Source organism: Candoia aspera, chromosome 3 (genome assembly GCF_035149785.1).
Source record: "Candoia aspera isolate rCanAsp1 chromosome 3, rCanAsp1.hap2, whole genome shotgun sequence".
In the NCBI taxonomy this organism is placed as follows: Eukaryota; Metazoa; Chordata; class Lepidosauria; order Squamata; family Boidae; genus Candoia; species Candoia aspera.
The window spans coordinates 24,319,412-24,342,094 of record NC_086155.1 but is presented as its reverse complement, the minus strand read 5'-3'; the positions used below and the strand labels follow the sequence as shown (position 1 = coordinate 24,342,094).

General features: G+C 40.0%; 1 protein-coding gene across 2 annotated transcripts in view; it reads left to right on the top strand.

The window, feature by feature from the left end:
• PLCG1 (phospholipase C gamma 1) overlaps positions 1 to 22,683 on the top strand; it is an 88,894-nt gene that overhangs the window by 45,144 nt on the left and 21,067 nt on the right. For both annotated transcript variants that reach the window (XM_063297165.1, XM_063297164.1), the window contains exons 5-17: positions 2,496 to 2,580; positions 6,057 to 6,140; positions 6,497 to 6,519; positions 7,285 to 7,357; positions 10,244 to 10,345; positions 11,670 to 11,788; positions 12,343 to 12,428; positions 13,040 to 13,160; positions 14,118 to 14,286; positions 15,700 to 15,822; positions 17,597 to 17,698; positions 19,042 to 19,229; positions 20,849 to 21,049. In XM_063297165.1, coding sequence (XP_063153235.1) covers positions 2,496 to 2,580; positions 6,057 to 6,140; positions 6,497 to 6,519; positions 7,285 to 7,357; positions 10,244 to 10,345; positions 11,670 to 11,788; positions 12,343 to 12,428; positions 13,040 to 13,160; positions 14,118 to 14,286; positions 15,700 to 15,822; positions 17,597 to 17,698; positions 19,042 to 19,229; positions 20,849 to 21,049 — 1,476 coding nt within the window. The remainder of the gene's footprint in view (positions 1 to 2,495; positions 2,581 to 6,056; positions 6,141 to 6,496; positions 6,520 to 7,284; positions 7,358 to 10,243; positions 10,346 to 11,669; positions 11,789 to 12,342; positions 12,429 to 13,039; positions 13,161 to 14,117; positions 14,287 to 15,699; positions 15,823 to 17,596; positions 17,699 to 19,041; positions 19,230 to 20,848; positions 21,050 to 22,683) is intronic.

The following is a 22,683-nucleotide window of genomic DNA, read 5'->3' as shown; positions in this document are numbered from 1 at the left end:
ATAGGTGTATTACAAATATTACGGAGAAAGCAATAATTATTCCTAAACTGTTCTTCAGTATGAGCACAGCAGGTGAGAGTTGGCAACCTTAAGGGTGATGTCCTCATCATTAGATGAAGTATTATCCTTTGCTTTTCCCCATATGTTGAACAAACCACTTTTGGCATCTTTGTGTTGGAGCAGTGTCTGAGAGTTAATTAGCAGCAGTGCTGGAGCTAATTGCAACACTATTTTGTCAGACGATCAACCCTATTTGAATCCATTCAAATGATATTTAGTACTTGCTAATTTGTGGGATGTTGGAAATCAAAACTGGTTCAGTGACGTGTGTATTACAGAGATATACCACCTTTGTGGGCTGAGGAGCCATGCTTGGCATTTAAGCAGCATTGTGGGCTCCATGTTCCAGAAGTTCATGGGACAGGATCAAAAAGGAGGCAGGGCATGACAGAAATGACTTGTTACTAGAATAATTGAATACTGGACCCTGTGTGTGTGTGTATGTGTATCTACGTACATGTATATAAATATGTATAAGGCAGAGAAGATACTTTTTCTTATCCACTGAGATCTGGAAGTCATAAATGGGTTGTAGCTAAGTTCCATTTCCTGACCTAATGACTGAGCTAATCGTTAGACTGTGAGGTTATCTGTCTGCAACATCCATTTCTCTGGAGTTCAGCTGAAGTGGAGTTTTCCCCTCCCTAACTGGATTAATTCCAGCTTTCCTGTTTTGCTCTGGAGAGAGTTCTACAGTCTCTCTTCCTGGGTGGAGGAGACCAGCATTTCTTGGATGCCAGGAACACATGAGTTCTTTGCCAACAGTTCATCATCTGCAATAGATTTACTTGGATTTCACCAGTCATTGGTTGGGTAACAGATTGCAGTATATTATAAGGCCTGAATCTTACTCCTCAGCAGCAGGCTTGCTCCGTGGAAAAGAGGATCACAGCACAGCTAATGAGCAAGTGGTTCAGTGCAGAGTAGCACCACATTCTGAGGTGTCCTGGGGCCCTCAGTCCAGAAAAAGTCATGCATCCCTGCTTCCATGTTTTATAGTCACTGCAGTATTTGGTTGTGGTTGGAGGTTATGGAATGTGTATTCCAAATACACTTGAAACTTAGTTTTTCAAAAGGATGGTTTTGGTTATTGTATTCCAATATGACATTTTGGGAGATGTTTTAATTGATTATCAGAACAGAAAGAGTTGTAGTGTTATCTTGGGTGGGAGTGATAAGCTTACCACTGTTACTGGATCTTGACCAAACAATTACGCAATTTAATTTTCAAGGAGCAGTTTACACATTGCTTCCACAAGACTGGGTAGAGTCAGCAAGGCACTATTTCAACCTAAGTTTTCAAACCATAGATCTTTTTTAAAAAGTGTTAAATCACTGTTGGAGTGTATTCCTGCCACAGAAATGCAGATGATTCTAGACTGATTAAAAAAGACTTGTCTCACACTGTGGATGACTGTCTAGGCCTGCTTGATGGCCCCTCATGAATAAGCATTGCAACTTAGAGTATCTTCTCTGGTGCTGCAATTTGCAAGAGAAGATCAGTCATGGGATATAACTGGTTTTCAGGGAAGTCTCTCCACTGTTAACAATTTTCTCATCGATAAGCATCCATTGAACCTTAGAAGTTCTTCAGCACAATTAAGAATCCAGAAACGTAAACTTCCTTGAAAAAATTTAGGAAACAATTTATTACAGTATATTACATTTTATGCTACTTGAAGGAAGCCCATTTTCCGAGCAATTTATGAATTTGAAAGAAAGCAAACCTGATTTTCTAAAGCTGTTTAGGAAAAAAGAAAGAAAAACAAATGCTTAGTTTGAAATCATCTCAATCAATTGTTTGAAAAACAACCACAGCAATTAGGGTGACTATTTCCTTTCAAGTACTACAGTCTGAGACTGCTGGTTTTAATAACTACTTCAAGATTTGTAATTTTGGAAACAATTCAAGATCATCTCTTCCATTTGGCCAAGGGTTTCTGATAGTTTTGTCCCATAATTTTCCATTCACTGATTAGCTTGAAGTGTTTTTGTCCGTTTTTTAAAGGGAGAAATCAGATTATGGAAAACTTAAGTATAATCAGCTTAAATATGACAGTTGAAACATCAGAAAACCAGGAAGGAAGTTTGTTAAAAAAAAATAAAAATCTCCTTCCACAGTGGTCCCACAAAACCAGAAGCTATGGGAGAATAACAGGCAAGGTTAGGAGTTCATGCCCTACAAGAGACCAACATTAGCTGCTCTAGCAGCCATTCTGAACCATGTTTATTTTGAACTGTATCCAAGAAAGTCCGGAGACTGAGAGGTGGGGCAACTGAGGGGTGGAATGGAGGATACGCTTTTATCCTTTCATTATAATGCTTGTCTGTTTTATTGCGTTTTCGAGCTTGCAAGCGGCTTTGAGAACTTTACAAATTGACAGTACAGAAATATGCCTTCATTCATTTCTTCTCTTTTTCTCCCGCTAATCTAGGATTTCTGCAAAAGACCTTAAAAATATGCTTTCTCAAGTCAACTATCGTGTCCCCAACATGAGATTTCTGAGAGAGAGATTAACAGTAAGTACTTGGTCTTTTCTCCCTGTTTATACGTGCAGTCTTTTAATAGTCATTGGTAAATAACTATTCATCCTCATTCATCCCCATGACATCGACCCGCCCCACCTGGTCAGGCAGGGAGGGCATGTTACAGACCCCATCAACAAAGGAATTCCATCTGGCGGGGTCCAGGAGGCGGACCTTCTCTGCAGCAGCGCCCGCCCTTTGGAATATCTTGCCCCCAGAGTTGAGACGGATTTCCTTGCTCCTGGCCTTCCGGAAGAAACTGAAGACCTGGTTCTGCCACCTTGCATGGGATGTGGGGGGGTAATAGCTCCACCTGGGAGTGGTTGGTGCCATAGCACCCCCTATTGATTGGGATTCCATCTCCTCTTGGATTTTATATTTATATTTTTATCTTATTTATGTTTTTAAAGTGTGATTGAAGTTTAGATGTTTTTATTATTGTTTTAATTGTAAACCTCCCAGAGTCCCCCATTGGGGGAGATGGGCGGTAATATAAATTAAATTAAATTAAATAAATAAATAAATAAAAGTTGCAGCTTGACATGTACTGTAGATTTATTTTTTTTTGGTGCCTTCCAGTCATTGTTGACTCTTGGCAACTGCCTGGACTAGTCCCTGCAGTTTTCTTGGCAAGATTTCAGAAGTGGTTTGCCACTGCCTGCTTCCTAGGGCTGAGAGGGTGTGACTGGTCAAAGGTCACCCAGCTGGCTTTGTACCTAAGGTGGGACTAGAACTTGGTCTCCTGGTTTCTGGCCCAGTTCCTTAACCACTACACCAAACTGGTTCTCACTGTATGATTTAGTATTGAATAAATTTCCCACATCATGGTTAAACCTACCAAGATGATCCCGTATGAATGGCCTTTCTTTGTCATTGTCAACACTGCATTATTTTATAGCCACCTGTAGCCTCATCCCCTTAAGTCCCTCTACCAGTTACCTCATAAGCGTAATAAATACTTAATGTTTGCGAGTGCCTCTGTCATGAGTACTGATGGCAAGCAGGAGGGGGCCTCTATCCGGGGGGAAAACGCATGCGTAGTACTGAGGAGTTAAGCAGCCATTCAAAGAGACACAGATCAGACCCGCCTTGACTTTTGGGGTTTATCTGTCTGGGTTTTTCCCACGCTTCTTCAGTTTGTTAGGATTTTCTGTCTTATGTAGCAGCAATAAACACTAGAGACCTATTCCTCGTCTCAGCGTGATTCCTGACTGTTAGGACAGCTTCTTAAGAACATCTCCCCGCTTTTCTTCCAGCAAAATTACATCTGTGGAACAGAAAATCATCCGGTTCCCATTCTAACATGTGAAAAAATGACTGTAGTGTAGAGAGTAAGGAAGATGACATTGATGGAAAAATGCAGGAATTGTTACCTAGGCAAAAAGGGCTGAAGCATTTTTTAAGACCAGAACATCCAGATAAACATTTGGAAGTGGCTCCTTTAATTCACTTGAGGAGGAGGAGGAGGAGGTACAGCACAAGACTCTTTTACTATGGCCAGTCTCAATAAAAGTAGTTTTAGCCTTCCTCTGGAGTTGATTTCATGGCCTGGTCTATCTAGTGGGGCTGACACATAGGCACCTACCTTCCAGCACACCCCAACTATGACACAAGAGAAGTGCAGAAATGAAAAAGGTACTCTGTAAAAAGATTCCTGCAGTACTTGGAAAATGCCAGCATGTGAGTCAATTGTAAGCTTGCGACAGACAGAGGTTGCATCACCATGGACCATAGCGAATTTCTGCTATGATGCTGACCTTGGGGGCCCTTACTCGGATCCAGCAAAAGGCTTATGTCATTAATAATCACTGAGCATACTTAGGGTCACTTACTTCCAATCAAATTGTCTTAACTGAATTGGATGCAGGAATTTAGGAATTGGCTTTCAACCCAGTCAAACTACCTTGTAATATATGAGTTGTTTTGTTTTGGCATTGCATGGGGTATGAACTCACCCATGACAGTTGGCGAGCAATGGTTTATGCCTTAGTACTTAGTGAGTCAGACTACCATGGCTTAATATAGAGTTCCCTTGATCTAAGAGGAGCATTAACCCATTTCATAGCATGTCAGGGGCACTCAAGAAATGGTTTCTATCAGAAGGTTGGCTAGTCCCAGAACGTTAATTTATCAAAAGACAAGTGATGAAGATGCTCCCTGCCATCCTCACCCAGGATGCTTACTTTCAGCCACCAGATATTTTTTCAGGGGTGGGGGGTTGTTTTGTTTTGTTTTCTGAACAGCAGAATGCTGAGGTGTAGCCTCGCAACATTGTTATTCCTTTAGAATCCTCTGGGCATTTCTAACAAATTCAGGGGCAGTTTTGTGGGGGGGGAATATACAGACGTGGCCAAAAGTATTGGTACTCCTCCACCTTTTTCCAAAAAATCCCAGTTTGCTGTGAAATAAGTTGAAACTGAGACAAGTAAATGGCATCCACCCTTCTTTATTCCATAGCCCACAGAGCAAGACAATTTGCGTTTGATGTATGACTTAGCACATTCTTGTAAATAATAAAACAAATGAAATTTGCTTGGACATAATTATCGGTAACCCCTAACCTAATATTTTGTAGCACATCCTTTTGAGGGAATAACTGCGATCATGTGTTTTCTGTAGCTCTAAATAAGACTTCTACACTTCTCAGCTGGCAGCAGCATCCCATCTTCCTTTTTAATTGCATTTAAAATTACTTTTATCGTTTTTTAAAAAGATTATTTTAGAACAGGATAGGCAACCTGGTGGATGCCAAAAAAGGTGTCCTTGGACACATTGGTGGTTCTGGATGTCACATTTGGATTTCAGATTTGGTGCCACATGTGAACTTGCCCATCTGTCAAGATTGGTCTTGTTCTACTCAGGCTGAGGACTTTATTGTTACTGATAGTTTGAACCTGGAACCCTCTGCATTTAATTATTTGTCTGTTAGATTTATATCCCACCTTTCCTTCAGGAGCTCAATATGGGGTACATAGAGCTGCCTCATCTCCTTTATCCCAAGATTAACCATGTGAGGTAGGTTGTGCTGAAAGAGAATAACTGGTCCCTAAGTCACCCTGTGAACTTCCTTGGCCAAGGGTGGACTTGAATCAGAGTTTCCTTTGTGGCAATCCAGTACCTTAAATACTGACTCTTCTTTTATTACCGAGTAAACCAGTCTTTCCCAATCTGGAACTCTTAATGTATATTATACTGCAGTCCCAAATTGCTGAGCCCACATGACCAAAGCAAGTTGAGGAAATTGGGGAAAGATGGTAAGAGACCTTGAAAATGCATTTCTGCTTTGTACAAGTAAGTTGCATTACTAGAACACAAAGGTTGTGGGGTTCTTTTTCCCCCTTCTTTTAGAAAATGGTACAAGAAAAAAGTAAGTGCTCTATTTTCCACAAATGGGATAATTAATCACTTGTACATGACAGAATAGTAGCATGTTTTAAGATTTTTTGTTTCTGTCTTATCCTTACTACCAGGATGTGGAGCAGAGGAATGGAGATATCACTTATGGACAGTTTGTTCAGCTGTACCAAAGCCTGATGTACAATGCACAGAAAGGAGTAAGATACTTCTCATCTTAATACTGATCACATTTTTTAAAGAAGTAATAAATGAACTCTCCTACAGTCTTTATTTTTGCCTTCCAGCAGTATTTTCTTAGGGGTGGGTACTGTCATGCATATTCACTCATACACATTCACACACATTGTCACATGCATATACAAAAATCCATATGTGCAAACTGATGATCATGCATAAGGAGTCCCTGGAGGATCTGTTCCAGATCTTTGTAAACAGTGCAGTGGAAAATGGCTTTATTGTTTCTGTGAGAAGCAGCATTGCAGTATTCCTCTGTTGAGGTCTGATGTTTAAACTTAGGAAGTGCAGTGACTGATTTTTGTTTCTTCTTATGTAGATGGCTGTTCCATTCTTAGAAAGGTAAACTGCTTTCTCTTCTATTGGGGATGGGGGTGGGATGGAAATTAAAACTGCTTGCATTAAATTATGAGAATTGATAGTTACTGTTGCTCAGAGCACAGATTATGTGTTCATAAGGTCCTATTCTCTACTTTCCTTCAGTGCACAGTATTGTTGTACAAAACTGTTTTGGAAATATTTCTAAATCTCAAAATAAATTCTGGGACAACAGTTGCTTTTTCCAACAATTTGGTGCCAGCTATTACGGAATTATGTCTGACAGCAAAATGCAAAATTTCATGCAAATTAATTTGCTTTTATACCAGTTGCTTTGATAACAGAGTTCAGATTTTCTTCAGGATTCTTGAAAATTCTGTGATCCTCTTAGTCAAATTTGGATTTGAGGTCTGTTATTTATTGATATCAGATGTATGTCTGATACTGTCTGATAGCAACTGTTTGTACTGGTATCTTTTAACAGATGTTGTTTGTCCCAATTTTCCCTGATAGAGTCAGTGGAAAAGGATGAGCTTTATCAATAGCTGAGCTTTATCTGTTATTGTCACTGGTCCATACTATTTTTGGCATTGCTGCTGTTTACACATGACCCTAATTCATAATGTGGTTTATTTTTGGCATAACTTCATGTTTGAATCCACCATTGCATCTTAATGTTATGTATAAGAGATATATGTAAACAGCCTTTATATTTTTGAAGCTTGTTTGGTTTCCAGAAGTGGCAGCTGCCTTCTAACCAACCTGTCTTATCTGCATTTTATCCTAAAGCAATGGGGAGAGATCCGAATACAACAGAGTTTCTCTGTCAGAGTTCCAGACATTTTTGCTAGAATACCAAATGGTGAGTTCATATAATAGAAGGAATACACACACACACACACACACACACACACACACACACACACTGTCCTCAGCACTTGAGCATTCATGCACTAATGCTGAGAAAGGGTAAGGACCAGATTTGGATGCACATAAAAGACTCTCTCAAGCTGAACTCAATTTCTGGTGATTACATGGAAATGCCTATATTGTTTTCTTAGCAATAACAAGTGGTTTGCCATTGCTTTCTTTCAAGTGTTGTTCAACTTCTCTGTGGTGTCTATAGACCTGGTATTTTCTGGTAGTCTCTCATGCAACTAGTTCAACGCTGTTCAACTTTTTTTGAAATCACCGAAGGTTAGCTAGGGGAAGTAACTTGCTATGGACTTAGCTTTGATATCAGTCATAAAATTAAAAAGGAGCAAATGATATGCTCTGTCAAAGATATACTGTACCTGTGGCCATGGATTGGTCTAAAGTCACACAATATACTTGCAAGTTAAGCATGGATGGAGATCATTTTCATGTCAGCATCAGTTCTCAGCAGAAGTCATCATAATGGAAACACTAACATCTATTGAAGTAGTACTGCTTCGGATTTGAATTGATTAACTTAGCACTATTCTTGTGTGATCTGATGGCAAACAACAAAATTCTTGTGTGATCTGTTTGCCTTATACATGTCTGCCAGCCTGTGGTGATCTCTGGCATGTTCTTGGTCTTATGAACACATTAATTGAGCAATTAATAGGCGTTCAGGGTATACTTTAGGGAAAAATAAACCTTATCTGACTTCATACATGGAGGACTGTACAGATTCTTTAGAGTATAACTCTGAGAACCATCTGTCTAGAACATACTGTATGATGAAGATAAGAAATGGGACACTGTTCTCTAATGGAGAATTTCTGTGTTCTGATATATTGATTAGATTTTCCTTTAAAAATGTTTATATAGATATGGTCTTAATATAGGAAAGAAATTGCAGTCTTTCAGAAAAAGCTGTTGAATATAGATAATTTGAACAATGAGAGAGGATGAGAGCTCGTATAACACAGTGCTTTGTGTGGGTGTAAAACAAGGATGTCAGCTTGACGACTTAGTGTAGACTAATCCACACTATCGTGTTCCTCATAACTACATATGGCTGTGAAAGTTGGACAATGAAAAAGTTGGATAGAAGGAAAATTGATTCGTTTGAACTGTGGTGTTGGAGGAGGCCCTTGCGCATCCCTTGGCCTGAAAAGATAACAAAGTGTTGAAGCGCATAAAATCAGTCATGTCACTAGAAGGAAAAATAACAAAACTCAGACTAAGTCACTTCGGTCATGTCATGAGATCAACATTGTTGGAGAAAGAAACGGTCAGTGGCAAAAGACAAGGACGCCAAAGAACGCGCTGGTTGGATGTAATCAAAGCAGACACAGGCCAAAATATAAAGCAACTGAAAGAAGCTGTACAAGATCGGAAATAATGGAGAGAGCTGGCTTATGGAATCACCAAGGGTTGGATATGACTGAATGGATAATTTGATTCAATTTGATGGTGCAGGTTGATAAACTTCAAAAGACAGACTCGGGATTCTAAGGTATCTTGACAGACTTGGGCTTTAGCCAACAATATGCAGTTCAGTGGCAAGAAATGTAAGATTCTGCACTTAGGTAGGAAATAGATACACAGGTACAAGATAGGTTGTACGTGGCTCAGCAGTATGGCTTGTGGAAAGGATCTTGATTTCCTGATAGGCCACAAATTAAACATGAGCCAGCAGTGTGCTTAACTGCCAAATGTGGCAATGTAATGTTGGGTTGTTATAAAGGTATGTGGGAATAACCTTGGGAGATGGGGGGAAGAGCCATAGCCAAGGTTCTATTAAAGTAACCTTACAATAAAGTAGAATTAGTTCATCTGGGTGTGCGTGCTTGCTTGCTTGCTTGCTTGCTTGCTTGCTCGCTCGCTCGCTCCATTCATTCATTCATTCCATTCATTCATTCATTCATTCATTCATTCATTCATTCATTCATTCCTCACATTTCTTCACTGCCCATCTCGCCAAAGCAACTCTGGGTGGTTTACAATCAAAATAACAACAGATAAAAATATCATAAAAACCAGTTCATCATAAGAATATAAATATAAATATAAAATCCAAGATGGAGAAACAAACAGTCTCAATAAAATTCATCAGGTCATCATCAAGGAACCAAGGTGCTTCCTGTCTGGACTACCTTGCAAGGCTGATATCAGTCTTGCAATTCTGAAAGTACATTTCTCCCCCATCGCCTTTACAGCCCAAGAAACCAGGGAGGGTCCCTTCTGAGACGTTTGCCATGCCCCTATTCCTGCTGCAGGCTAGGCTGCTGCTTATCTGACCATCCCCCTGGCTGCGGCTCTTCCCCATCTCCCAAGGTCATTCCCACATATCATTACAGTTGTATCAATAGAGGGATAGTGTTGAGATCACAGAGAGTGATTGTTCTGTTATATGCTGCACCGGTCAGGCTGCACCTGGAATACTTTGTCTGGTTCTGGTCACTGCAGTAGATGAAGGATGCTGAGGAACCAGAAAGAGTGCAGAAGAGAGTGACCAAGATGGTCCTATCTCTTGGAATTGGTGCTCCATCACTGGAGGTTTTCAAGCAAAGGTTGGACAGCCATTTGTCTGAGATGGTATGAGGATTCCTGCTGTGGCCAGAAGGTTGAATTGCAGGCTCCCTTCCAGCCCTATACTATACCATTCCAATCCCACTTAGCTTTCCATCAGCAATACAGGGATGATAATTACTTGCTACTTTGCAAGGCTATTACAAGGCTGGAAAAGAGAATGTTTGCAAAATAGTTTGAGCACTATAATGAATGTAATGCCTGGCTTCTAAAAGTCTACCTTTCTCCATCTTTATGTGTGCAGGAGCTTTGGGCTGCTAACCTTTCCTTAGTGCAAGATTCTATGTTTACCTTCTTGTCGGATCCATTGAGGGTAATTGAAGAACCTTATTTTTCTTTAGATGAGGTAAGACTCTCACGAATCTTCTTATTAAAAAAATGAAAAAGAATGGTATAGGCGGCTGGCTTTACAACTCACAAATCCTTGATAACAGTGTTCTTTGCACTACACTGTAGGAACTAATGCGACAATGTATTATAAAGGTCCGTTCTATACATGGTAGGAAAGGAACCTTCTACTAAGTTAGCTTTCCTCTCTTGTGTAGATCTCTTCCTGCAATTTAAAATATTAAATAAGTTGCAACTTTGACGTTTCTGAGAAGAGAGCTAAGACTTCTCATTGGTTATTGTTGGAATTAAATTTAATCAGTATGTAAGCCTAGAAGTTATGAGTGAAGATAATTAGTCTGAGGTGGAATATATACAATTATATAGAAAGCATGCAATTGACTGGTGTTTTGTTGGTTTATGGACCTAATACAAAGTTCTACTGTTGGCATGGAATGTTAGTATCTCAAACACAACCTTACCTGCTTATTTAGGGTATTCTCATAGGCAGATATGTACACTGTGTCTACATAAGCCTTATTATGTAGTGGCCTTTAGTCAGTACTGAGATTCAAACAGATTGGAATGTAGTTTTTAGGTCATAATGATGAATTTGTTGTCACCCTGCATGCTTAGTCTCTCCCCTTCTTTTTCAACATCTACATGAAACCGCTGGGTGAGGTCATCCACTGGTTTGAGGTTTGGCATCATCAGTATGCTGATGATACCCAATTGTATCTTTGGACCCTTGGCCAGCCAAATGATGCTGTCAAGGTTCTGTTCCAGCGCATGGAGGCTGTGTGGGTTTGCATGGGGAGAAACTCTGACTCAATCCTACCAAGACTGAGTGGCTATGGATGTTTCAGCCACCCAGATTTGGGGATATTCCATCTTTAACCTTGATTGGGCTGCACTTCCCACCTCAAGGTTAGTATGCAATTGGAGGTTTTCCTGGACCCCCAGCTCCTGCTTAAAGAGCAGGTGTCAGCTATGGCTAGGAAGGCCTTTGCACAGCTCCATCTTGTGTGCCAGTTGTGCCCTTTCCTCGATTGGGGGGGCCCTTCACTTATGCCCTAGTCACCTCGCAATTTGATTACTGCAATGCTGTCTGCATGGGGCTGCCTTTGAAGACCACCCAGAAGTTTCAGCTGGTCCATACCAGATTTCCTCAGTCAGACTCCCTTCCAGCATCACATTCTATCATTTTTTCCAAATTATGGGAGCTGAAATCCAATACATCTGGAGAGAGTCAGGTTGGGGAAGTCTGAAAGAAACGGCTGAGATTTCGGGGTTAGTGTTCCTTCTTTCATCCCGGCTTTTTTCCCCTCCTTCTTCTTGGACAGTTTCTCACCTTCCTGTTTTCCAAAGAGAACAGCATCTGGAACTCGGAATTTGATGTCACACGCCCAGACGACATGAACAACCCCTTGTCCCACTATTGGATCTCATCTTCTCATAACACGTAATGGAAAAGATGGGTTTCTCTTGCTAACATTGTCTCCTGTTTTTACTTCACTGTGCTTTGAGGAGAGACCATTAGTGTGTGCAAAACTCTGAAAAGCACCTTCTGGGAGAAAAATGCAATTCCTGGAATACACTTTCTTTCATATCTCTGAAAATCATGAGTTGCCTGTTGAGTTTTGCTTGCCATTTATAGCAGCAGGTTAACACATGACTCAGTAATTTAGGGATCTCAGGTTGAAGAGAAGCGTGATATGGACAATCCATAAGTACACCTCATTCTCTTTTGAGGGAAGAGGAAATTTTGGAGTGGAGCAGTGTGGGGCAAGGATGAGCATAAGCATCGAACACTACCCCAATATACTGTGTGGGTGGGTCTTTGGGCAGCTGAGGGAGAGTAATCTGGGTCAGGGACTAACACACACTGATTGTACATGAAAAAGAATTGCTGGCAAATTCTCCGTTGCATTTGAGCTACTGCTGTGTCTTTCTGATGTTACTGTAATGATCCAACACAACCTGCCTTTATATTTCATAACTGCCCCTTCATCATAGATACTTGACAGGAGATCAGTTCTCAAGTGAGTCTTCCTTGGAAGCCTATGCTCGTTGCCTGCGCATGGGATGCCGCTGTATCGAACGTGAGTGCTGGTCTCTTCCCATTTTCTTTCCTCATCTGCCAAATAAGGATCAGGAAAGGTTGATCTCATATTGAACCTAAGAGAAATTGCACATGAGGAGTGGGGGCTAGATCAATGGTAGAGTGCGCACTGTACATACTGAATATCCCAGTTAAAAGAGATAAGAGAGTCTGCCTGGGACTTGTGAGACCCTGCCAAAGTAGATTACATTGGGTTAGGTGGATAGCCAAAAATAAAGGCAGTTTCAAGCATACATATGTAAGCCCAACCCAGAGTTCTTTGATCAGAAACCTTTGAAGGAAGGTTTGCTTGTGATCTTGAAATGAAAGGTGCTCCTTCAGTGCCATGGAATGAGGGGTATTATCAGTGCATTTCAGGTTACGTTCCCAAATCTGTTTTGAAATGCCTTTCTTTGCTGTACCACTTCCACTCCAGAGAAATAAGGAAATGATCTGCATCAAAGCATGTTCTGCTTGGATTGTTAGATGACAGACAGCTGTTTATACATGCCTTTGGGTGCCTCTTGATTTCATCTAGGATCATTAATTCCAGTGAACCTTAACTTGTATTGATGAACTTTTAGTTATACTTTTAACTTGCTACCTTTTCAGTTGATTGCTGGGATGGTCCTGATGGGATGCCTGTGATTTATCATGGACACACATTAACTACAAAAATCAAGTTTTCTGATGTCCTCACAGCCATCAAGGAGCATGCTTTTGTGACTTCTGAGTAAGCAAAACACCAGCTGTGAAATCTTGTTCTTTGGAAATTTGCCTTTCCCTGGCTCAAACATTTGAGCACTAAAGACTTCTCTCGTGTGGCCTCATACCTGTCTATAAATTATTGTTTCAGTGCCAGGCTAGAATGTATGTACTGTAGTGAAGTAAGATGTTGCACTGGCATAATAGCAGCTAGTATAGTAGTCTATCTTATTCTAACTTAATGCAAATGCAAATGATTATGCATATGCAGAGGGGTCTCTCTGTGCTTGTATTTCTGCATCAACAATGCAGAATTCCATAAAATCTTTACATTTGAGGCACATTTAATCTTATTTAATCAGTAATTCTGCATTTTTTAAAAATACGACATATATACATTTTTGTAATCAGGAGTGGAGTATTAAAGTTGTGTAGAACACTGAAATTGTGTCTCTAGCTAGTAGAAGTCTTTTCTTCTTCAACTTCCTTGGTATGAAATCTGCTCCAGAAATTTCAGCAGGCATTTCAGGTATTTTTCTGAATACCTGAAGTTTAGAAACATGCATGCTTGAAAAACATTACACTGTTGAACTGGGGGAAAAAAACTTCGTATTTTATCTATAACCATGTTAAGTGTATTTTCTGTATTCCAAAAGAATCACAGTATCAGTGCCATCCTTTGGGGCCTTTTGAACTGTCACATAGTCATGGGATTCTAAAACCTCAATTTCCTCAGTGTTCCAGCTTTTGTTTTCAAAATGAAATGCTCAGTCTTATGGCTGTGGACCTGATCTTAAAGGGAGCATGCAGTTCTGATAGCACTCCAGAAGCCAGAACAATAGCTGAACAGATCTTTTGGGGGCCATGTGATCATTCTTCAGGGAGTTGATCTGAAAGCCTAATTAGGCAAAGTTGTAATAGAATTAGGATTAGCACCAGTGTACATACAATCATACTTACTCTTATTGATTTTGTTTCCTTTAAGTTATCCTGTTATCCTATCCATTGAAGACCATTGCAGCATTGCCCAGCAGAGGAATATGGCTCAGAACTTTAAGAAGGTCTTTGGGGACATGCTGCTAACTAAACCAGTAGATATCTCTGCTGATGGTCTGCCATCTCCAAACCAGCTGAAGAGGAAGATTCTCATAAAAGTAAGTTCTTTTGTGGCGTTCGTGAATGGGGTCTATGAAAACAGTGACATAGGTATTGATGTTTCTTAACCTCCACCCACACACTTTACTGCAACTTATGTCAGAATAACTGGTCTTTAGGATCTAAATGATTGTTAACTTGCAAGAGCAGGGATGCTATAAATCTTGGCTTTGCACTAGGTACCTTGTGATTCACACGAGGCCTACAAAACTGCTACATACATACTATCAGTATTGCATTTTAACCATTAAGAAGGTGTGTATGACATATTTATAACTCTCTTGGGAGAATAACCCCATACAAAAAACTTTCACCACTAAACTTCCTACATTGCAAATGAGATTTTTTTTAAAAAAGCTCCCTTAGTTCTTATTTCTTAAGCCAGCCTTCTTTAACTTGGTGCTTTCAAGTTGTATTGGGACTGCAGCTTACTGAATTCCTTAAATATGCTGGCAGAAATTCTGCCAAACACATCAGAAAATCCAAACAGAAATTAAATTTTATGACTTTCAGGGAAAGATCTCTAGAAGACAGCATTTTTACAGTTTCCTAGAATATGCCTTATAGTTGCACCAAAATGAAATGTAGCACCCACTCTCCAACCTAGAGACATATTGCTAATTTTAGGTCTTCAATATTCCCCCAGATCTTTTACCTCATAAGACCTTCCAAAGCCATTTCATTTTTTTCCCATCAAACTTAATCAGGGAAGTTTTCACTGGCTTAGAGCATAAACTGTTTTGTTGTTGGAGAAATTTCATATGTGGTTGCCATGAAAAATCAGGTAACTCTAAGGGCATCTCCACACTGCCATTATTTCCACTGATCAGTCCCTCAAATGCAGTTAGAAGTCTTCACTGTCACTAGCTTCAAAACGTTGAGAACTGAACCAGTCAGTTCCTCCTTGTAGCTGCCTGATCGGAGAGCTCAGAAATAACAGGGTCCTGCCATCCTTTCTGTATTGTTGGTTCATGTTGTTAAAAACTAACTAGTGACAGATATTTATAAGGGAGAAATGTAAAGCTACTGTGCTATAAATGGGAAGGTGCGAAGTCACCACAGTGGCTGAATTGAGAGATTGGCCTGAGACCAGAATCAAGAAGAGGGTGAAGCAAATTCTTGCCAAAGGAAAAACAGCCAGCCCATAAACTTTACAAAACTTCAGTATTGCAAAGAAAAATTTTGTGTGTCTGTTCAATCTCTCTCCCTCCCCCCTCCCCCCTCCCCCCCCCAATTCTAGATGTGCTGACCAAATCAGAAAGAGGTTGGCTCAGCTGGGAAATACAAATGACTCTGTAGGATCGCAAAGGAGTGCAGTTAATTTTGCAGTGGAGCACATGCCCTGTCCTAATTCCCATCTAGATTTTTAGTATTTTGTTAAAAGAACTTGATATGTATATTTCTTGCTGCAGCACAAGAAACTGGCTGAGGGTAGTGCTTATGAAGAAGTACCATCATCTGCAGTGTATTCAGAGAATGACATCAGCAACTCAATAAAGAATGGAATTCTCTATCTGGAAGACCCAATCAACCATGTGGGTTTCTTTGTATTGTTTTATTGTTACTTGGAGCTAGCTAATCTGTACGATCTTATATAAGCTGTGGTTCTGGGGCTGCATGCACACCCTCCTAGTTTGGGGCTCAGTTCCCCAGAAATTTCCAAACCTTGCTACAATTTGCATTATGATTTTAATACAGAGGTGCACAACTTTGAGGCCCCAGGGTTGAACATAGCCACCGAAATCCTTGAATATACTTCTCGGAGATCACCAAATATTACCAAATTATAATTTTTAATAGGGCTGCACTTAACTTTTGGACTGTGGATCAGTAGCATGCTGTTCCATAGCACTGGCCTGGAAAAAATTACTCACTCCTGCTTTAATTGACAGAAGGAGAAAATTATTAAATACGTCTAATTATTAAAATTATTTAAAAAGCTTCAAATTAGTCTTGATTTCTGATGACTGCCTGTGGTTTTCTTGGCAGACTTTTTTCTGAAGTGGCTTGCCAGTGCCTTCCTCCTAGGCTGTGAGTGACTGGCCCAGGGTCACCCAGCTGGCTTTGTGCTGAAGGCAGGACTAGAACTCACAGACTCCTGGTTTCTAGTCCAGCCCCTTTAACCACTACACCAAATTGGTTCTTAATAATCATATTGATTATATTTAATTATTTTAATGCTGTTGTGGCCATACTTCTTTGATTCAACTCCACCCATTTTGACTCAGCTTGCAGTGCTATTTGAAAGCCAAGGGTGACTCTTGGCCTAAAAAAATTATGTGCCCTAATCAATTGACTCAACTTGACGGGGATGCTGAAAATGCCTGCTTTTTCAGAGATTCACAAAAAGCTTCTCCTGGCACTTTCAGTGCAGCATCCCAGCTGTGGCCATAAGAGAACATTTGTGTTTCCACACCGAAGGTCAGGGAAGAGAAGGACTGCTTCTCTTTGTCAGTACCCTTGAATATTGCCATATGATGTGGGCAGGTTGCTTTGCAATACCCATGGTATCTGGGATTAACAATGCCCATGGCTTGTGGGAATGATAATGTACCTATCAGGAAAGGTAGTACTAGCCCCAGCTGGCAGCAGTGCTTCTTTAAATGATCACATGAGCAGTAATATTCATGGCCTGACACGGCTTAGTTGTTCTGCAGTTATTTTACAAATAGAAGCAGTTTAGGTTTTTTTCAGAGGTGCAGGGTTGGTCTCAAGTTTTTCATTCATTGCCCCATAGAGAAAGAGAGCTTCAACAGTGTGCTCTGAAGAATTCAAGACTATGGGTTTCTGCTCAAAGGACCTATCAGTCTAAAAAGAATCAGCCTAGATAAAACAAAAGGAATATGTGATTATGACATTTACACCTATCTGGCTTGGTTATAACTTTAATTTGTGCGATCTCTCAACCCAGCCTATTCCATATGGTAGTTGTTTAGGCAGAAGGTTGTGGGGGGAATGCTACTCAGAGGAGATTTAGAGGAAACTTTACTACCTTCAATTTCTGGGCCCATTGTTAGAGACTGAAACAGTTTTTTGTCTCCCTAGCTTTCAGACTTGCAAAGTGTATTTGAGGAAGGCGTTAAACAACTCTTAGTATTAATATCAGTAAATCATTCTTTCAAATGAACATTCCATTTTTAGCAACAATGCTTAGCAGTTAATCCATGAGAGTCTCAGGATAATGCTTTTTTGTCTCCTGTTGTCATATAGCACCTTCATAATCCAGATTAGTGAATTTTATAAAGCTTTGGCCTTGAAAGAGACTATTCTAGGATCAACTAACATAATTATTGTTGTATGTTTCTACAGGACTGGAATCCCCATTACTTTGTCCTGACCAGCAGTAAAATCTATTACTCTGGAGAGACAACCAGTGATATAGGAAATGAGGAGGAGGAGGAGCCAAAAGAGGTATGTGAAAGAAGTCATCTTAACATGGCTGAATCACAGGAATTATCCGATGGTAAGAATTGTTAAACAGTGGGTCATTCTGCTTAGAACAGTGGTAGACTAACCCTCTTTGAAGGTTTTCAAGCAGAGGCAGAATGGTTTAGTGGATTTCTGCATTGAGAAAGCGGTTGGACCAGATGACCCATAAGGTCCCTTCCATCACATATGTTCTCCATATATATGATTTTATGACATATTGGGAAGGAGTTGGATATCTTCATTCTTCTTAGGCTTTAATGGGAAGAAATCTGGAACAATCTACTCTTTCTTGAATTGGAAGGAGCTGTGTGTTTAGTCTTATCCACCTTGAATCTCCTGTGGGAAGAATGTGGCTTTGTAATGACATTCCCACTCAACACTGATGAAGTTGAAAGCTAGGACTAAGGTCTGTCTGGAAAGAGTTAGAAGAAGGGCACGTTTATCCTTTCTGCTTGCAGTGATGAAAGGGCTAAGAAGAGGGTTGGAGGAGATGGTCTGGAATACATACACTTTGTAGAACTCTGTGATGCTTCAGATTTGATTTGATTTGAAATAGTTGTTCAGAACATGTAGAACAAAGGCAGCACTTGTCTGAGACTCATTAAAACAGCTATGCCTTTGTCCCAAGCATGTAGGGAGCCTTCCATGGCAGTTATGCAATCCTAGAAAAAATGCAGTTGCTTTTAATGAGTCATTGATGGATGCTGCATTCACACTCCTGTATGATACAAACCAGCTCTTCCCAGTTGAATCCAAAACTTTGTCCAGCCCTAATGCATTGGATTTTGCTGGTTGAATCTCCCACCACTCAGGCTTGGAAACCTCATTCTCCTTTTTTGGGCAAGTTCATTAGAGTGGGGCTAAGAAAGAAGAGTCTCAGAAGGACATCCTTTGTTTCTGCTTTTGAAGAATGAAAGGAAAGAATTCTGGGGTACAGCACACAGCCAGAAATCATTATGAGTTATAAACATAAAAAGCTACTTTATACACCTTCCGAAAATGGTTTGCTGTTTGGTTTAAGTGAATTGTTTTCTGAAACGTTAGCATTGCATGTTGCCTGGAGGCAAGAGATACATGACTTGAGCCCTTTTACATTCATCTGTTTGTTTATGCTGTGGTGCAATAGCAGAACGAAGAGATTTGGGGAAATTCAGGAGAGTATTGGTTTCCTGTTGTGCTAAATCTTGGGTTTTGACGTCTACACTTGGAAAAGAGAGACTGCTCCCTTTCCAAAGTAATATAATTGTGTCTCTCTACCTTCCCATTCAACCACCCTTGGTCTGTAGGCTACTAAATCAAGAGTTTGCTTTTCGTTTCCATGCCAGACAAGCAACAGCACTGAACTCCATTCCACTGAAAAGTGGTTCCATGGCAAGCTAGGAGCAGGACGTGATGGGCGCCACATAGCAGAGAGGCTATTAACGGAATATTGTGTAGACACTGGAGCCCCTGATGGCTCATTCCTGGTGCGAGAGAGTGAGACCTTCGTTGGTGATTACACACTTTCTTTCTGGTAAGAATCCATTGGGCAAGGAATTATTACCCAAAATATACAGATTCATAGATGGGGGAATAATATGATTGTCATTTCTGCATCTATGAGATCCAGAGAGTTTATGTCTGTTGGGGAAATCGTAGAATTGCATATTTGGCCTGGTTTAGGTAAGAATTGGGGAAGATGGCAAAGTGGAGGATGTTGCAATCGTATGTTGTTTTATTATCATTCTTGTTGCATTTTCTGTAGTATTTAACCTTATCTAGGTAATAAATAATGACAGAGTCAAGTACAACAGTAATTCCCAACCTTTTATATTATTATTTATTTTATTTATTTAATTTTTATCCCACCTTTATTATTTTTATAAATAACTCAAAGCGGCGAACATACCTAATACTCCTTCCTCCTCCTACTTTCCCCACAACAGCCCTGTGAGGTGAGTTGGGCTGAGAGAGAGGGACTGGCCCAAGGTCACCAAGTCGGCTTTTATGCCTGAGGTGGGACTAGAACTCACAGCCTCCTGGTTTCTAGCCCAGCACCTTTACCACTAGACCAAACTGGCCCTCTCTGTTTTCACTAGGTTGTCAGTGAAAGCTTTTGCAGACTACCATGAAGTAAGCCATTTTAAACTGAACAGATTTGATTCACAGGGGAAAGTAGAAGCAGCTGTTTTATTTTGCAGAAGGTGGCTGAAGGTTACCTGTTCCTTCTTTTAGTTTTAAAAAAAAATCCCATGCACTCACAGCAGCAGGAAAATTTGCTTCTTCGGGATCCTCTGGGCCTTTTCTATGGGGGAAAAAAAGTGTGGGGGCTAGAATGGACAAGGTCAGATGCAGAGAGCCTGGATACAAAGAAGCCTGTTAGGGTAACAATGCACTGCTCCTCCTGTGGAGAATGACCAGCTCTGAGTCCACTAGGATGCATGGGTGGGAGAAGGAGATTTAAGATTTGAACCTTTGGACTATTACCTCTATGACTTCAGTCTTACAATTTGCAATTGTTGGTTTCTAATATGTTGGCTGTTCTAATATTGGTAATAAAACTAGCTTTTCAATAGTTGTGTTCTTGAATCTCTGCCTGCAAGTTTTTTGAGTCAACAGTTGGTCTGGGTAGAGCTTGACAAAACAGTAGAAGCGACTGCTTTCTGTTGGGGTGGGCAAGCTTTGCTGGTTTTCTCCTTTTTAATGATTAGGTTGGCTCTGCAGGTTTACTCATAGTACATTTGGCTACTTTAGCCTCTTCCTTTGGGGAGTATGAAATAAGTTTCCTGCATTGCACGGTCGCCTGGTAATTCCTTGAGGAACCTGGAGAAGAACTCATTGCACGTAAATGGAATAGGCCTGCCCTCCTCCCCTGCCACTAAAGTTAAAGAAAGTAAGGTATTGGATTACCAAATATGCAGTCTGCAGTCATTACCTGACTCATTCTCTCATATTTATTTTCTGGCAGTATAATTAGTGTTGTTGGGCAAACATAATCCAGAATGAGACGTTAAAGAAAAAACAAACTTAGGCTGCAACCCTAAATATAACTACTAGAAAGTAATGCGCCCTGAATATTATGGGTTTATTTCTGGATCAACATGTATAGGGCAGCACAATTAATCCTTGTTTTGTTTTGTTTTTCCTACGCAGGCGCAATGGGAAAGTGCAGCACTGCCGGATCCACTCCCGGCAGGATGCTGGCAGCCCTAAATTCTTCCTCACTGATAATCTGGTATTCAACAGCCTCTATGATCTCATTACTCATTATCAGCAAGTGCCACTCAGATGCAATGAATTTGAAATGAGGTTGACAGAACCTGTGCCACAGACAAATGCTCATGAGAGCAAAGAGTAAGGCAGTGAAGGAGTAGTCTCCAACTTTCTGGTTTTATCCTCTCTCTCTCTCTTCATTCATTCATTCATTCATTCATTCATTCATTCATTCATTCATTCATTCATTCATTCATTCATTCATGCTACTTCCAGTCTACTCAATAATCAGAATTCTCTGGCAGATTACAAAGTTACTTAAAACAAAGTATCTTAAATCATTAAAGGAAAAAGAAATATATAAAACAATAAAATGCCATTAATAAACAGTCCAGGAAGGAGAAAAGATAAAACTCAAACTGTGTCTGCTTGGTGTTGAAAGGATTTAAGGTTGGTGCCAGGCAAGTTTCTCTAGGAAAGAGATTCTGTGTGTGGGGTCTCACAATTGAGGAGGCCCTCTTTCTTGCAGCCACCTGTCTTACTTCATTTTTTCTGGGACATTTAGACATACCGTCCAAGTTTATCAGAAGTATAGAGATTCAAGTAAATGTTTTAATCCCTCAATTCTAATAGAATTCTGCCTGCAAATTGTTAGTACTAGGAACAGTTTGGAGTGCTGAATCTTGGATTTAGCAGATCGAGTGAAGATTTTGGGTTTAAACCACCCTTCGCTGCTCTTGTTTTATGTCATTGATTGCATTGACCTCCAGCATTGTGTTTTAATCTGCTTTGCTTCAGAAAAGAAAATACATCTTTATAGTTTCATGCCATTTTGCCTGTTCTCAGCATGAACATTCCATTTCTTATCTTAAATTAAATAAATACAACCGGAGCATTCAGACCATTTGTTACAAATGAGTTAATATAGAAAACAAACTAGTTCAAGTCAGCCTTAATTATTCTTGATAGTTTTTTTAAATGATCTGTTTATTCTGGTTTGTTTAACTTCACTGCGCTGTTTCTATGCAAATTGACATTTATTGTTTATAATACCCATGAATTTAAAAAAATAAAATTTTAATAAAACCTTACCATCTAATTGCAACACATTGGGTTAGACTACAGTGCCTATCCCCTTAACCAGCTTAGGCAGGCTAGCTCAGTTCTAGAAATTGTTCACCATTTCTAGTTTGCCTTGTTGGTTGGATTCAATGAGGCCATGATCATGATATAAAAGAAAAACAAGCTGATTTTCTCATATAGAATTGCCTGTCCTTGGCCTGGTACAGACATAACTCTTGTTACTTATCTGCAATTAAAAGTAAGTCATGGAATCACGCCTTTTTTCCTCCCTCTTGGTGTCTTAATTGTCCACCTCTCAACTGTCATCGATATCCTGTCATCTCACACAATCTCTAAATCTATGGTTGTGGTAACCAGGTTTTGCATGCCAGCTAGGAATCTTGGTTAACATTTTAACTATGTTTAATATTGGTGCAAGTGTAATATTTTAGCATGTATTTCTTGAAGTAAAGTCATAACTGATAATCCAGGGCCTACAGGAGAAGCCATTTGTGGCCTGCTTCTGACTTTTTAACCAAGCAAGTTTTGCATCTTTACCACAGCGGAGAAAAAAAGAAGAAGATATGGCTTGTAATGTTGGATCCAGTAACTTTTGGGATCAATTTTATCTTAAAACCTAGAGGGAAACAGTACAGCCTAGTGTCTACTTTTTTTCTTCTTCTTCTTGAGCAAAATTGATCTTAGCATCCAAG